Raw genomic sequence first — 15,455 nt, forward strand, 5'->3', positions numbered from 1 at the left:
TATGGCCCTGGGGTAAAAACTGTTCTTAAGTCTGTTTGTTCGGGATTTGATCGACCTGAAACGTCGACCAGAGGGCAGATGAACAAACAGACGGTGGCCGGGGTGGGATGGATCTTTTATTATTTTGCCTGCTCTACTAGACTTCTAGACTTCAGTGGATGTGTATTCAAACATTGAATTCTCTAAACTGCTGAGAGATTCCTAAATAGCAGGGGACCGAGGGTCAAATGAGATGGAGGAACTGAGTGAAATCCAGGTTAGTCGAGAAGTGGTGTTAGGTAAATTGAATGGATTAAAGGCCGATAAATCCCCAGGGCCAGATAGGCTGCATCCCAGAGTGCTTAAGGAGGTAGCCCCAGAAATAGTGGATGCATTAGTGATAATTTTTCAAAACTCTTTAGATTCTGGAGTAGTTCCTGAGGATTGGAGGGTAGCTAATGTAACCCCACTTTTCAAAAATGGAGGGAGAGAGAAAATGGGGAATTACAGACCAGTTAGTCTAACATCGGTAGTGGGGAAAATGCTAGAGTCAGTTATTAAAGATGGGATAGCAGCACATTTGGAAAGTGGTGAAATCATTGGACAAAGTCAGCATGGATTTATGAAAGGTAAATCATGTCTGACGAATCTTATAGAATTTTTCGAGGATGTAACTAGTAGAGTGGATAAGGGAGAACCAGTGGATGTGTTATATCTGGACTTCCAGAAGGCTTTCGACAAGGTCCCACATAAGAGATTAGTATGCAAACTTAAAGCACAGGGTATTGTGGGTTCAGTATTGATGTGGATAGAGAACTGGCTGGCAGACAGGAAGCAAAGTGTAGGAATAAACGGGTCCTTTTCAGAATGGCAGGCAGTGACTAGTGGGGTACCGCAAGGCTCAGTGCTGGGACCCCAGCTATTTACAATATATTAATGATTTGGACGAGGGAATTGAATGCAACATCTCCAAGTTTGCGGATGACACGAAGCTGGGGGGCAGTGTTAGCTGTGAGGAGGATGCTAGGAGGCTGCAACGTGACTTGGATAGGTTAGGTGAGTGGGCAAATGCATGGCAGATGCAGTATAATGTGGATAAATGTGAGGTTATCCACTTTGGTGGCAAGAACAGGAAAGCAGACTATTACCTGAATGGTGGCCGATTAGGAGAAGGGGAGATGCAACAAGACCTGGGTGTCGTGGTACACCAGTCATTGAAAGTAGGCATGCAGGTGCAGCAGGCAGTGAAGAAAGCGAATGGTATGTTGGCATTCATAGCGAGGGGATTTGAGTATAGGAGCAGGGAGGTTCTGCTGCAGTTGTACAGGGCATTGGTGAGACCACACCTGGAGTATTGCGTACAGTTTTGGTCTCCTAATCTGAGGAAAGACATTCTTGCCAAAGAGGGAGTACAGTGAAGGTTCACCAGATTGAAAGACTGGATAGACTCGGCTTGTACTCGCTGGAATTTAGAAGATTGAGGGGGGATCTTATAGAAACTTACAAAATTCTTAAGGGGTTGGACAGGCTAGATGCAGGAAGATTGTTCCCGATGTTGGGGAAGTCCAGAACAAGGGGTCACAGTTTAAGGATAAGGGGGAAGTCTTTTAGGACCGAGATGAGAAAGTTTTTTTTCACACAGCGAGTGGTGAATCTGTGAAATTCTCTGCCACAGAAGGTAGTTGAGGCCAGTTCATTGGCTATATTTAAGAGAGAGTTAGATGTGGCCCTTGTGGCTAAAGGGATCAGAGGGTATGGAGAGAAGGCAGGTACGGGATACTGAGTTGGATGATCAGCCACGATCATATTGAATGGCGGTGCAGGCTCGAAGGGCCGAATGGCCTACTCCTGCACCTATTTTCTATGTTTCTATGTCTATGTGATTCTGTCACCCTGATTCAATGCACGGAAGTCCAACAGTCGAATTTCTCAGTACATACGCTGTGGAATTGGAACTTGAACCTGTGCCAAGTATTTTTTTTGCGCTTGGCTTTGCATCAGCCCAAGGCTCTCTCAGTCTTTTCAAGTGAATAAATTACCTTGAGCAAAGCCTTAGCATTATTCCATACCTTGCAATTAGGTCCAGCAATCTTACATCTTACACATTCTTCCTTATTCATGGCAGGTAAGTGTGGGACGAGTGCTTATCACTGCAGAGACTGCAGTCATTCACTCCAGCAAAATCAAGACCAATGATGAATACGGGTACATGGCTTGTATAATTATTTATCCAATTAATTAATAGCAATTTAAGATATTTAAACTTTTTATTCTTAAGACATTTAATTTTTTTAAACAAAAAAACACACTTTAAAATGTTTCTGAGGTATTCTGAAAGCAGGATCTCAGGATATGCCACCTTAAGTCTAGGTATTGCACATTGTTTTGCAGGAGAGCAGGAACAACCTTCAGGTTGACTGGTTTGGGAGAGTCGTGGAAGGTAAACATGGCCAAGGAAAATCCTGACGGAGCAACATAATCAGGGGAACAGATCAAGCACAATCTGACCTGTTATGTTTGCTATACTTCTTGGTTACTGACTGCGAAATTAAACCTGCTACACAGTTAATACTTCCAGTGATTAAATCTAACGATTGATTTGTCTTACTCCAATAATTAAAAACATTGTGGTTGGAATTAATCGTATTTTGGGTGATAGATAATCAATAGTTTATTTTACACCCGCCCACTTTTGTTCCCGATCCATTGTATACCTTGTTTCAGTTTCACACTACTGTGCCTAAATCATAGACTAAATAATACAAAAGTTGCTGAAAGCTTCTCAACAACAGAGACTCGGTTGCAGAAAAACAAGCTACAAAAGATGGTGTCTAAATGCTGGAACTGCATAATGATGCTCTAGTTTGCTCTGAATGCTAATTGCAACAACTTTCACAGAGAGCACAGGTCAATACTAAGCTGAAAAGCACCACAATATTCCTTCATGGTAGTCCTTTAAACTGTAAAGAGAATTTCCCAATACAGAAAGAATACTGTTAAATTCTTGTGCCGTCAGTTGGAGCTAACAATCACAACTGAGCTAAACGAGCTGCTCTTCAGATAAAATATTAAAGCAAGATTTTTCTATTATATTATGGATGAATTTTACGTGGATAAAAATATTGCAGGAATTATTTGTGGAGCAAGAAAGCCCATCTAATATCTCTGTTAACATTCCACTTTCAACCTACATTCTCCAAAGAACAGATTAGGCCTTTATTTATTTGTTGCAGATGGGATCAAGATGGTGGTGGTGGCAGATGCAGGAAAACAACTGTGTCAGTAAGTGGGCTGAGGCTCATTTGGCTCCAGTGCCACTTCAAGTGGCCGGGCACATGGATGGGATGCAGCCTGCAGCAGCACAGTGTCACGGTAGAGGGAATTGACAACATCGCCTGGCCAGCCTGACCCTGCAACTCCAAACGTGTGCTGCAAACAGTGCTGCCACCTGGACAAAGAGCCTTATGGCCAAGTTAATATTCAACATTTTAACAACTTTGGACTTGAATCTTACAAATGGTGCCCGAAACGTGGGAACTCTTGTGTAATGTCTCAGTGCAATCTACTATACCTGCACTCTTGTATATAAGTATCATTGCGGCTATGACAATAGACAATAGGTGCAGGAGTAGGCCATTTGGCCCTTCGAGCCAGCACCACCATTCAATGTGATCATGACACAAAAATGAATTCCTCTGTACCTAGGTACATGTGACAATAAAGTACCATTGAACCATATTGACAATTATTAAACCTCCATTTATTTATAGATAGGAATATTCATGTTAGCTTCATTAAGTTTATGTCATTATAAATATTCATATCTGTTATGTGTGTTATTGGAGAATAAATCTCATCAATGGTATTGAACTGAAATAATGCAATAATTAGACAAAAGCTACAATATGAACACTGCTTTTTAAATATCAATGGTCCATTAAATACTTAATCTTAAATTAAACCACTGCTATTATAAGCATCCACACTCATGGCATGAAACAGAAGTAAATTTAATTTAAATTAATGTCAACCAGGAGACATTTTATCAAACAAGCTATCACTGAAGGTTGATTAAAAAAATGTCTGTATTGGATTGGGCACATTTGAATGCAGTACAGTACGTAAATTTTATCTGATTTTCATATTAATCATTTCAGTATGATTGTTAAGATTTGTTTCTCAATATCGCACAAGAGAGAGGATAGGAGACCATCAGGTTATATGTGTGGGAGATAGAACCAGGTCAGGGAGGGAAATGAAACTGCATGATGGGGTCCTGGAGGTTAGGAGAACCTAGGTGGATCAGAAGTAGAGAGAAAAGAGCACAGGGGGTATGGGTTACCAGAAATTATAGAGAAACAAGGAACTGCAGATGCTGGAATCTTGAGCAAAGCACAAAGTGTTGGAGTAGCTCAGCGAGTCAAGCTGTCTGCCCCACTGAGTCACTCCAGCACTTTGCGTTTTACCTGAAATTATACATTGATATTTCTTGCTTTGTTTCCTAGATTTCACAACCGTCTCCCACTCTACCCACTCTACCCCTCAACGAGCTTTACTGCTGGGCTTGATAGTTATCAACTCAATCTTCCATGTTGCACCATCACACAATACCCAGCCACCTTTATGCCCATCTCCTATCCAAAGAATAGATATCCAGATTAAATGCAGTTCAGTTTGTCTTGGTGAAGATACTTCAGTCTGTTTAAAGATGCACACCTTTCCAACTCACACATGACATTGCTATCTTACAAGGCATTGCACAGAAAAAGATATTGAATTAGAATACACTTACTCAGAGAAGCACACAAATTGTAGGAAGCGGCAATTCATAAGGGAGCACAGCAATTATTTCCCTTACTGCGCAAGTTTCTTTAATTAGTACAGCTACAGACCAATGAATCAGGTACCTGTGCAAGGTAGTGGCTGCAAGGGGCAGGGCATCCCCTACCTCGCCACACCAAAACAAAAATCCAAAAAACAATCTCTATCTGTTTTTTGGACATGTACACATGCTCACAGGAGACAAATGTTTCTCCAAAAGCTAGAAAATTAAAGTCATGCTCGTGCCCATGCACGACCCTTCAAAATCAACCTTGTTTTATGACTCACTCTTCCTTTTCAAAATTAAAATCAAAATTCAATAGTGTCATATCCACTGTAATCTGGGTGTTCCTTTACTATTGAATTACTGACTAATTCAGGTTCATTGCTCAACATTACGTCTAATGTGGCCTTTTCCGATAAGGTTGCATCTTACTTCCAGCAAATATACATGCACACATCATTCTTTCCAACAGGAATCAGTGGATAATGAACAACAAAATACGCTTATATGATTTCCCCATCAGCAAACACATTACATCTGACATTAAACTGGAAATGATTTCGGTCTGTTTGTAAATTGTTTGCTTTGTAAATTATCAATGGAAATAAATTGTTTCATTTGAGCATTTCAAACAATGAGAAAGTAGATTGGAACAGCAGAAAATATCAGTTGCTTTCTTCCATTTTTGTTTAATTAATGAATCATCAAATTGCCAGAATGACTTATCTCAAATACACTAACACTGCCATATGCTGTTTTCCTACTGGGTATTTGAAAGAAATGAGCATGACTTTTTTACTCACCATTTTGTCTTGTACCAATAGCAGCAATTATCACTGGAACTGTCCACTGGTTCAGTATCCTCTTAATCATCGGCACGTAGTTATCTTTCACTTCTTGAAATGTGGTTTTGTCATTGACGGAATATTTGAGAACAATGATGTCTGCCAGCCCAACTATATTCCGAGACCTATACCAGTCATTGTCGAATAATTCCTGACAAAAAAAAATGGCAAGAATTGTCATTGACACTGGGAAACCAAAATGCAATTGAGTAGTCAGAATCTTCCCATGCATTGTTTAAACCCGAATCCATGTTTCATTCTTTACGACAGCCAGCACCACAAGTCAGCACCACTACCATAAGGAAGTATGACCTTTCTGTCATGGGCCAGTCTGACCTTTCTGTCATGGGCCTCCTCCAGTGCCATAGTGAGGCCCACCAGAAATTGGAGGAACAGCACCTCATATTTCGCCTGGGCAGCTTGCAGCCCAGTGGTATGAACATCGACTTCTCCAACTTTAGGTAGTTCCTCTGTCCCTCTCTTCCCCTCCTCCTTCCCAGATCTCCCTCTATCTTCCTGTCTCCACCTATATCCTTCCTTTGTAAATTAACAAGCAAATTAACCTAATGGACATAGAAATATCACTGAAGGAACATATCCTCAATACAACCCATAGATGTCTCTTATTACAACTCTTTTGAAGGGATTACATGGTGATATTATTTTCATATACATTTTCACAGTAAATATGGATTATCATTTTAATTCCTTAATACTGGAGAAGGTATAATGATTAAATATGACAAAAGTTATATGCTTGAGTAAACTGCTTCTAATATTGGGGAGTCATCTAAAGTTAAGAGGAGGGTGATCAAGCCAAGGCTTCAGGGTTGAGATCAGTGAGTGGGCTTGAGAAGGTTGGTGGGGGGTGTTGGTAAATCAAAAATAAAAATATGTGTCTCCTCTTACTAAGGTTGTCCTGGGGATTGCCCATAAATATTCTAAATCCCCTTCCAGTCTCTCAAAAGGAATATTACAAGAGCGAATGACAAACACCATTTAAAGGTATATTAAGGGAAAAAGGAGAAGGAATAAGGCCCCCAGATACCAAAGTGCTCATGTATGTGCCACAGGAGATGGGCAAGGTCCTCAATTAATATTTCTCCTGTATTTACAGCAGAGAACAAGATAAAAATAAGGCGACAGAAAAGTTAATGGAGATGTCTTGGAGGATAGTCTGTATTACAGTTGTGGAGGTGTTGGACATCCTAAGACATATATAACATATAACATATAACAACTACAGCATGGAAACAGGCCTGTCCGGCCCTACCAGTCCACGCCGACCATTCTCCCTGACCTAGTCTCATCTACCTGCACTCAGACCATAACCCTCCAATCCCCTCCTATCCATATACCTATCCAATTTACTCTTAAATAATAAAATCAAGCCAGCCTCCACCACTTCCACCGGAAGCCCATTCCATACAGCCACAACCCTGAGTAAAGAAGTTCCCCCTCATGTTACCCCTAAACCTTTGTCCCTCAATTCTGAAGCTATGTCCCCTTGTTGGAATCTTCCCCACTCTCAAAGGGAAAAGCCTACCCACGTCAACTCTGTCCGTCCCTCTCAAAATTTTAAAAACCTCTATCAAGTCCCCCCTCAACCTTCTACGCTCCAAAGAATAAAGACCCAACCTATTCAACCTCTCTCTGTAGCCTAAGTGCTGAAACCCAGGCAACATTCTAGTAAATCTCCTCTGTACCCTCTCCATTTTGTCGACATCCTTCCTATAATTTGGCGACCAGAACTGCACACCATACTCCAGATTCGGCCTCACCAATGCCCTGTACAATTTCAACATTACATCCCAACTTCTATACTCGATGCTCTGATTTATAAAGGCAAGCATACCAAACGCCTTCTTCACCACCCTATCCACATGAGATTCCACCTTCAGGGAACAATGCACAGTTATTCCCAGATCCCTCTGTTCCACTGCATTCCTCAATTCCCTACCATTTACCCTGTACGTCCTATTTTGATTTGTCCTACCAAAATGCAGCACCTTACACTTATCAGCATTAAACTCCATCTGCCATCTTTCAGCCCACCCTTCCAAAAGGCCCAAGTCTCTCTGTAGACTTTGAAAATCTACCTCACTATCAACTACTCCACCTATCTTAGTATCATCTGCATATTTACTAATCCAATTTGCCACACCATCATCCAGATCATTAATGTAAATGACAAACAACAGTGGACCCAACACAGATCCTTGGGGCACTCCACTAGACACTGGCCTCCAACCTGACATACAATTGTCAACCATTACCCTCTGGTATCTCCCATTCAGCCATTGTTGAATCCATCTTGCAACCTCACTATTAATACCCAACGATTTAACCTTCTTAATCAACCTTCCATGTGGAACCTTGTCAAATGCCTTACTGAAGTCCATATAGACAACATCCACAGCCTTGCCCTTATCAATTTCCCTGGTAACCTCTTCAAAAAATTCAAGAAGATTAGTCAAACATGACCTTCCAGGCACAAATCCATGTTGACTGTTTCTAATCAGGCCTTGATTATCCAAATAATTATATATATTGTCCCTAAGTATCTTTTCCATTAATTTTCCCACCACAGACGTCAAACTAATAGGTCTATAATTGCTAGGTTTACTTTTAGAACCTTTTTTAAACAAAGGCACAACATGCGCAATGCGCCAATCTTCCGGCACCATCCCTGTTTCTAATGACGTTTGAAATATTTCCGTCATAGCCCCTGCTATTTCTGCACTAACTTCCCTCAATGTCCTAGGGAATATCCTATCAGGACCTGGAGACTTATCCACTTTTATATTCTTCAAAAGTGTCCGTACCTCCTCTTCTTTAATCCTCCTAATTTCCATCACTACTCTACTTGTTTCGCTTACCTCACATAATTCAATATCCTTCTCCTCGGTAAATACCGAAGAAAAGAAATTGTTTAATATCTCCCCCATTTCTTCCGGCTCAGCACATAGCTGTCCACTCTGACTCTCTAATGGACCAATTTTATCCCTCACTATCCTTTTGCTATTGACATATCTGTAGAACCCCTTGGGGTTTACTTTTACATTACTTGCCAAAGCAGCCTCATATCTTTTTTTCGCTTTTCTAATTTCCTTTTTAAGATTCCTTTTACATTCTTTATATTCCTCAAAAACCTCATTTACTCCCTGCCGCTTATATTTATTGTATATCTCCCTCTTTTTCCGAACCAAGTGTCCAATTTCCCTGGAAAACCACGGCTCTTTCAAATTATTATTCTTTCCTTTCCACCGAACAGGGACATAAAGACTCTGTACTCTCAAAATTTCACCTTTAAATATCCTCCATTTCTCTATTATATCCTTTTCATAAAACAACAATTTCCATTTCACTCCTTTTAAATCCTTTCTCATCTCCTCAAAATTAGCCTTTCTCCAATTCAAAATCTCAACCCTTGGTCCAGATTTGACCTTCTCCATAATGATATTGAAACTAATGGCATTATGATCACTAGACCCAAAGTGCTCCTCAACACATACCTCCGTCACCTGACCCATCTCATTTCCTAACAGGAGGTCCAACACTGCCCCTTCTCTGGTAGGCACCTCTACGTATTGCTGCAAAAAACTATCCTGCACACATTTTACAAACTCCAAACCATCCAGCCCTTTAACAGAATGTGATTCCCAGTCTATATACGGAAAATTGAAATCACCCACAATCACCACTCTGTGCTTACTACTAATATCTGCTATCTCCTTACATATTTGCTCTTCCAATTCTCGTTCCCTATTTGGCGGTCTATAATACACCCCTATAAGTGTTGCTAAACCTTTCTCATTTCTGAGTTCCACCCAAACAGCCTCCTTAATCGAGCCTTCTAGTCTGTCCTGCCAAAGCACTGCTGTGATATCCTCCCTGACAAGCAATGCAACACCCCCACCTCTTGCCCCTCCGATTCTATCACATCTGAAACAATGAAATCCTGGAATATTTAATTGCCAATCGCAACCCTCCTGCAACCATGTTTCACTGATCGCCACAACATCATACTTCCAGATGTCAATCCAGGCTCTAAGCTCATCCACCTTTCTTACAATGCTCCTAGCATTAAAATATACACATTTAAGGGACCCATCATTTCTTATTCTCAGTTTATTTCTTTTCCCTTCTTTCTCTCCTACATATTGGGTCTGAGTGTTTCCCTTTTCTGCCTCCTGCCTCACACACTGCCTATTAGCTATCTGTGTTTGAGTCCCTAGATATATCCAAGGATACTATGGGAAGCTAGAGAAGAAATTACAGAAGTCCTGGCTGAGATATATCAATCATTATTAAACAGAGTGGTCGAAGACAGGGATGATTAGGGATAGTCAACATGGATTTGTGCATGGCAGTCGTGTCTCACAAATTTTATTGAGTTTTTGAAGAAGTAACTAAGAAGGTGGATGAGGGCAGGGCAGTACAAGGCCCTTGATAAGGTTCCAAATGGTAGGCTGCTTTGGAGGGTTAGATTAAATGGGATCCAGGAAGAGCTATCTCACTGGATACAGAATTGGTTTCATGGTGAGAAACAGAGGGTGGTAATGGAAGGGTATTTTTTCGACTGGAAGCCTGAAACTAGTGGTGTGCCTCAGGGATCAGTGATGGACCCATTGTTGCTGGTCATCAACAGCAACGATTTGAATGGCTAAGTGGGCAAAGGAATGGAAAATAGAATTTAGTTCAGATAAGTGTAGGCAGTTGCATTTTGGGAACTCAAAGCAGGGCAGGACCTTCATTGTGAATGGTAGGGTCCTGGGGGGCATTGTAGAGCAGAGGGATCTGGAAAGACAAGTAATAGTCCCTGAAATTGACATTGTAGAGAGATATGGTGATGAAGAAAGCTTGTGTCATGTTAGCCTTCATTGAGTATAGATGAGGCCACAGATAGAATACTGTGTTCAGTTTTGGTCACCCTGCAATAATAACCCTGCCATTAAGCTGGAAAGAGTGCAAAGAAGATTTACAAGAATGTTTACAGAATTCAAGAGCCTATGCCATTGGGAGAGGTTGGCCAGGCGAGGATTTTATGCCTTGGAATGCTGAAGGCTGAGGGGTGATGTCATTGAAGTGTATAAAATCATGAGGGAAGTAGATAGGGTGAATGCATAGTCTTATTCCCATGGTAGGGAATCAAGAACTAGAGAGCATGGGTTTAAGATGAGAGGGAAAGATTTAATAGGAGTTGATTGGAAACTTATTCTCAAAGAGTGTTTGGGAAGGAGCTGCTAGAGGAAGTAGCTGAGGTAGGTACAATAACAACTTTTAAAATACATTTGGACAGATGCATGGAGAGGAAAGGTTAAAAGCTTAGAAGGGGCATCTTGGGCAGTGTGGATGAAATGGGCTGAAGGGCCTATTTCCTTGCTGTATGTCTCTGTGATCAGATTCAAAATCATGTCAGGCATGCAAGTGCACACACAATTTAGGGAGTAGCACAAAATAACCAGGAACCTTTATCTTTTATTTTCACCTTTCTCTCCGTTGCAAGTCCATTTTCAGCAATATACAATGAATCTAAGTGATTTTCATCACTATTTCAATTGGAAAAGAATGGAAATTATAAGAAAAGAATGGAAATGATATAACTTTGGGAAAGAAAGGAACATGTGTGAGTTTTAGATTCTGAATCTAAGTACACAAAACAAGAGCGAGTTAAATTATCCAAATGTTTGTTGGTTTAATTCTCTGTTGTATACTTCTAAATTATTGTCATTGGTTCAATCAGTCAGAGAGTAAGAAAGGCATACGAAACGTGGCAGCAGATCTTGGTAAGAAACAGTGTTTGCAAATATTGATATAATAGCATATTCTAATCTCAATCCTCTGAGAATAAATTGACAATAAGCAGAATATGTACAACTCCTTCCCCAGTTCTTAGCAGGCAGAAGATGTTCTGAAAGATAATGATATAACAGAGACCTTGAATGTGACATTTGTTGTAGATGCATAGATACATAGACAATAGGTGCAGGAGTAGGCCATTCAGCCCTTCGAGCCAGCACCACCATTCAATGTGATCATGGCTGATCATCCACAATCAGAACCCCATTCCTGCCTTCTCCCCATACCCCTTGATTCCGCTAGCCCTAACAGCTCTATCTAACTGTAAATCTCAGCTTAATAAGGAGTTTCAAAACATATGGACCTTAAAGCAAATTTATAGTTTAGTTTATAGATACAGCGTAGAAACAGGCCCTTCAGCCCACCGAGTCCACGCCGACCAGTGGTCACCCATTCACTAGTTCTATCCTACACACTAGAGACAATTTAGAGAAACCAATTAATTTGCAAACTTGCATGTCTTTGAAATGTGGAAGGAAACCAGAGCACCTGGAGAAAGTCCACATGGTCATGGTGAGAACGTACAAACTCTAAACTAGCAGCACCCATAGTCACGTTCGAACAATAAACACTCAGGATTGAGTCAAGTCTCTGGTGCTGTAAGTCAACAACTCTACCGCTGTACCATTGTGCCGCCCTAAATATAAAAGTAATCACCTTCCCTCGTCAAAACTTGACTTCTTCACGTTTCAGGTCAAAGCTTTTTAAGAAGGTCAAGGCAAACTCAGTAAATTACATGACTGGAATTGGCCGAGTCATTGCCTTGTCTAAAACACTCAGGATAAGATTATCAAAAATGCACACAATTTCATTAAAACACAAAAGACAGTTAAAAGGAATTGTGGCACATAAATTCCACAGACCCAACAAGAGATGCCTTTTTGAAATATTTGTTTACCTATTATAGAAAAAAATAATTCCATTCTAAATATCTGTGCTATGGGAAACAGAACGCCAGCATTGTCACTGTGCAAAATATCTGAACTACTAAAAAGTGGTTCGTTTTAAACAAAAAAAATGGTGTACTTTCGCTTCTAATCTATAAATATTCAATTGAATGCAATTGCCTTTTTATTGCCCAACGTCAAAAAAGTCACTTATGCCTGTACTATTGAAACATCATAATTATTCCCCATTCTAAGGGACTGACCTACAACTTGTGGAATGTAATATAGTAGTGCAGCAGCTGAATCAAGGCATCTCGATCTCAATGGAACAATGAATAGCATTATGCATTTTTCAAGATCATTATTGATTTCAATTCATGCAAAATTAACGATGCATGTCATGTTCAGTGTTGACTGAACAAGAGATGACTCAGCTATCTGTGGGCCCAGAGTAAAAAAAATTAAATGGTTTCAGCACATACTTTTCTGACTTAACAAGAGCAACATTTCTTCTGTTGCTTTTTTAATATTATAAAATTCTAACATGGCAACATGCACGTTCTTCCCTTATAAAGTTTCAAAAGTAAAAGTTAATAAAATCTTTTTCTTGGTACCTATTAAATAGATTGCACAATGATGGATGGCTGCAGAGTGTCACAGGCCAGATTTCAAGCTATACCCTCACGTTTACGTCTGCTCTCAAAATTGCTTCCCATAAGTCCAAAACTGCAAGTATAAGTGCAATCATTATGCCAAAAATACCTGACATTTAAGAAAAATAGAATTTGAAAAGGCAATATGGTATTGTTTGATGAAGAAAACCCTTTGGGGACACTCGGGTTAACAAATTCTTCGATTTAATAAACAAATTCCTGATGGTTCAGTTGTAGTCTTGAAAAAGATTAATGAAACAATGTATGTTTCATTGGGGTGCTGACTTTCTCAAAAGCTTTTGAAGCAGAAAGTCATGGAACTTTCTTTGACCCATTTGTTTTTGTTTGGCCTAAATCCTTCTAAATCTTTTCCATCCGTGTACCTGTCCAAATGACTTTTAAACGTACTGTAGCTATTGTACCTGCCTCACGGCAACGTTTATTTTAAAGAAAATCAATTAATTCTCTTTTCGATTACTTGCATTTCAGTTGTCTGATCAATTTTCAGATTATAGATTTAATAGACACAACATGGAGTCATAGATATGGCACAGCATGGTAACATGACCTTCAGCCCACTGAGGCGCTGCCGAACATCATTTCAATTTCTTCTGTTAATTTCCTTCTGATCATTTAACAACAATTTGCATTTCTCCTCCACGTTGAGGAATCCAAACACTGATTGTGAGATTACTTTGTTCAGTCTGCAGGAGTGACTCTGAGCTTCCTGTTGCCTGCCTCTTTAATTCTCCATCACACACCCGCTTTGACCTGTTGGCCTGTGCTTTCCTGTGCTGTTACAATGTGGCACAAGACAAGCTTGAGGTACAGCAACACATCTTTCCAGGCACATTACAGCCTTGCACACAAATGTAAAAGCCACGGGGTTGTCAGAGTGGGTAACTTTAACTTACCCAATAATGACTGGACTTCCTTTATATAAGAGGCTTAGAAAGGCAGAATTTGTCACTGTGAAAGGTCTACCCTGTTTGATTTCTCAAAATGCAACACCTCATCCTTATCTGCATTAAACTTCATTAACTATTCCTCAACCTACTTTCCCAATCGCTCAATTTCCTGCTGTAAAAATTTGATAACCATCTTCACTATCTATGATACCGCCCACATTAGTGTTATCTGCAAACTTACTAACTATGCCTTCTACATTCTCAACCAAATCGTTGATATAAACCACAAACAGCAATGGGCCCAGCACACTGATCCCAGAGGCACACCACTAGTCATAAGCCTCCTGGATCCCATGCAGTCTAACCTTTCAGAGCAGCCTACCATGTGGAACCTTGACAAATGCCATGCTAAAGTCCATAAGGACATTGTCTATAGCTTTGCCCTTAGACTGCTCAGATTAAGTTTCATCTGCCATTTCCCTGCCTATATCTGTAGCTGATTTATATCCCGATGTGTACGTTGATAGGCTTCCTTACAGTCTGCGACCACAGCAATCTTGGTGAAGTCTTTGCACAACAGGCCACCTACGGTTCAGAGATAGAGGTAGACTTGGAGGAATACGCATCCACTGTGCTCTCCTACATCAACTGCTGTGTGGAAAATGTCACGGAGGACAAGGTGATAAAGATGTTCCCAAACCGGAAACCCTGGATGAACAAGGAGGTACAGAACCTGCTGAGGGCACGCAACAATGCCTTTAAATCTGGTGACACTTCAGCATACAGTGTTGCCAGATCACACCTAAGCAAAGGTATTAAAAGGGCCAAAGACACCCATAGGCAACGGGTGGAAGACCACTTCAACACCACGGACACCAGAAGCATGTGGCAGGGTGTCAGGGACATCACTGGCTACAAGAGCAGCCCTGCCTGCCCCCACAGCGATATGGCATTGACCAACGAGCTTAACACCTTCTTTGCCCGCTTTGAAACTGGCAAAACCACCTTGAGTGAAAGAACCCCAGCCGAGGCGGTGGGACAGGTCTTGCAACTGAGCACACAGGAGGTACAACGCGCTCTGCAAAGGGTCAACCCACGCAAGGCTGCAGGACCGGATGGTGTTCAAGGAAGGGTACTGAAGGACTGTGCTGAACAGCTGGCTGAGGTATTCACCAAGATCTTTAACCTGTCATTATCTCTGGCTACGGTCCCCAAGTGCCTGAAGTCGGCTATCATAGTTCCGGTGCCGAAAAAAGCAAAGATCTCCAACCTGAACGACTACCGCCCGGTTGCCCTAACGCCGATTGTCATGAAGTGCTTTGAGAGGCTAGTCCTCTCACACATCAAATCCAGCATCCCTGACTCACTGGACCCACATCAATTTGCATACAGGGCAAATAGATCTACAGAGGACGCCATCTCTCTGGCTCTTCACACTGTCCTGACTCACCTAGAGAGACAGGGCACGTACGTGAGGATGCTATTCATAGACTATA

The 15,455-nt window shown here is 41.0% G+C and overlaps 1 protein-coding gene across 6 annotated transcripts in view; it reads right to left on the reverse strand.

Annotated features, from left to right (window-relative positions):
- The window catches only part of rhobtb3 (Rho related BTB domain containing 3), an 85,290-nt gene that overhangs the window by 52,754 nt on the left and 17,081 nt on the right, over positions 1–15,455 (reverse strand). For all 6 annotated transcript variants that reach the window (XM_078396474.1, XM_078396475.1, XM_078396473.1 and 3 more), the window contains one exon: positions 5,608–5,800. In XM_078396474.1, coding sequence (XP_078252600.1) covers positions 5,608–5,800 — 193 coding nt within the window. The remainder of the gene's footprint in view (positions 1–5,607; positions 5,801–15,455) is intronic.

This window comes from Rhinoraja longicauda, chromosome 3 (genome assembly GCF_053455715.1).
Source record: "Rhinoraja longicauda isolate Sanriku21f chromosome 3, sRhiLon1.1, whole genome shotgun sequence".
Classification (NCBI taxonomy): Eukaryota; Metazoa; Chordata; class Chondrichthyes; order Rajiformes; family Arhynchobatidae; genus Rhinoraja; species Rhinoraja longicauda.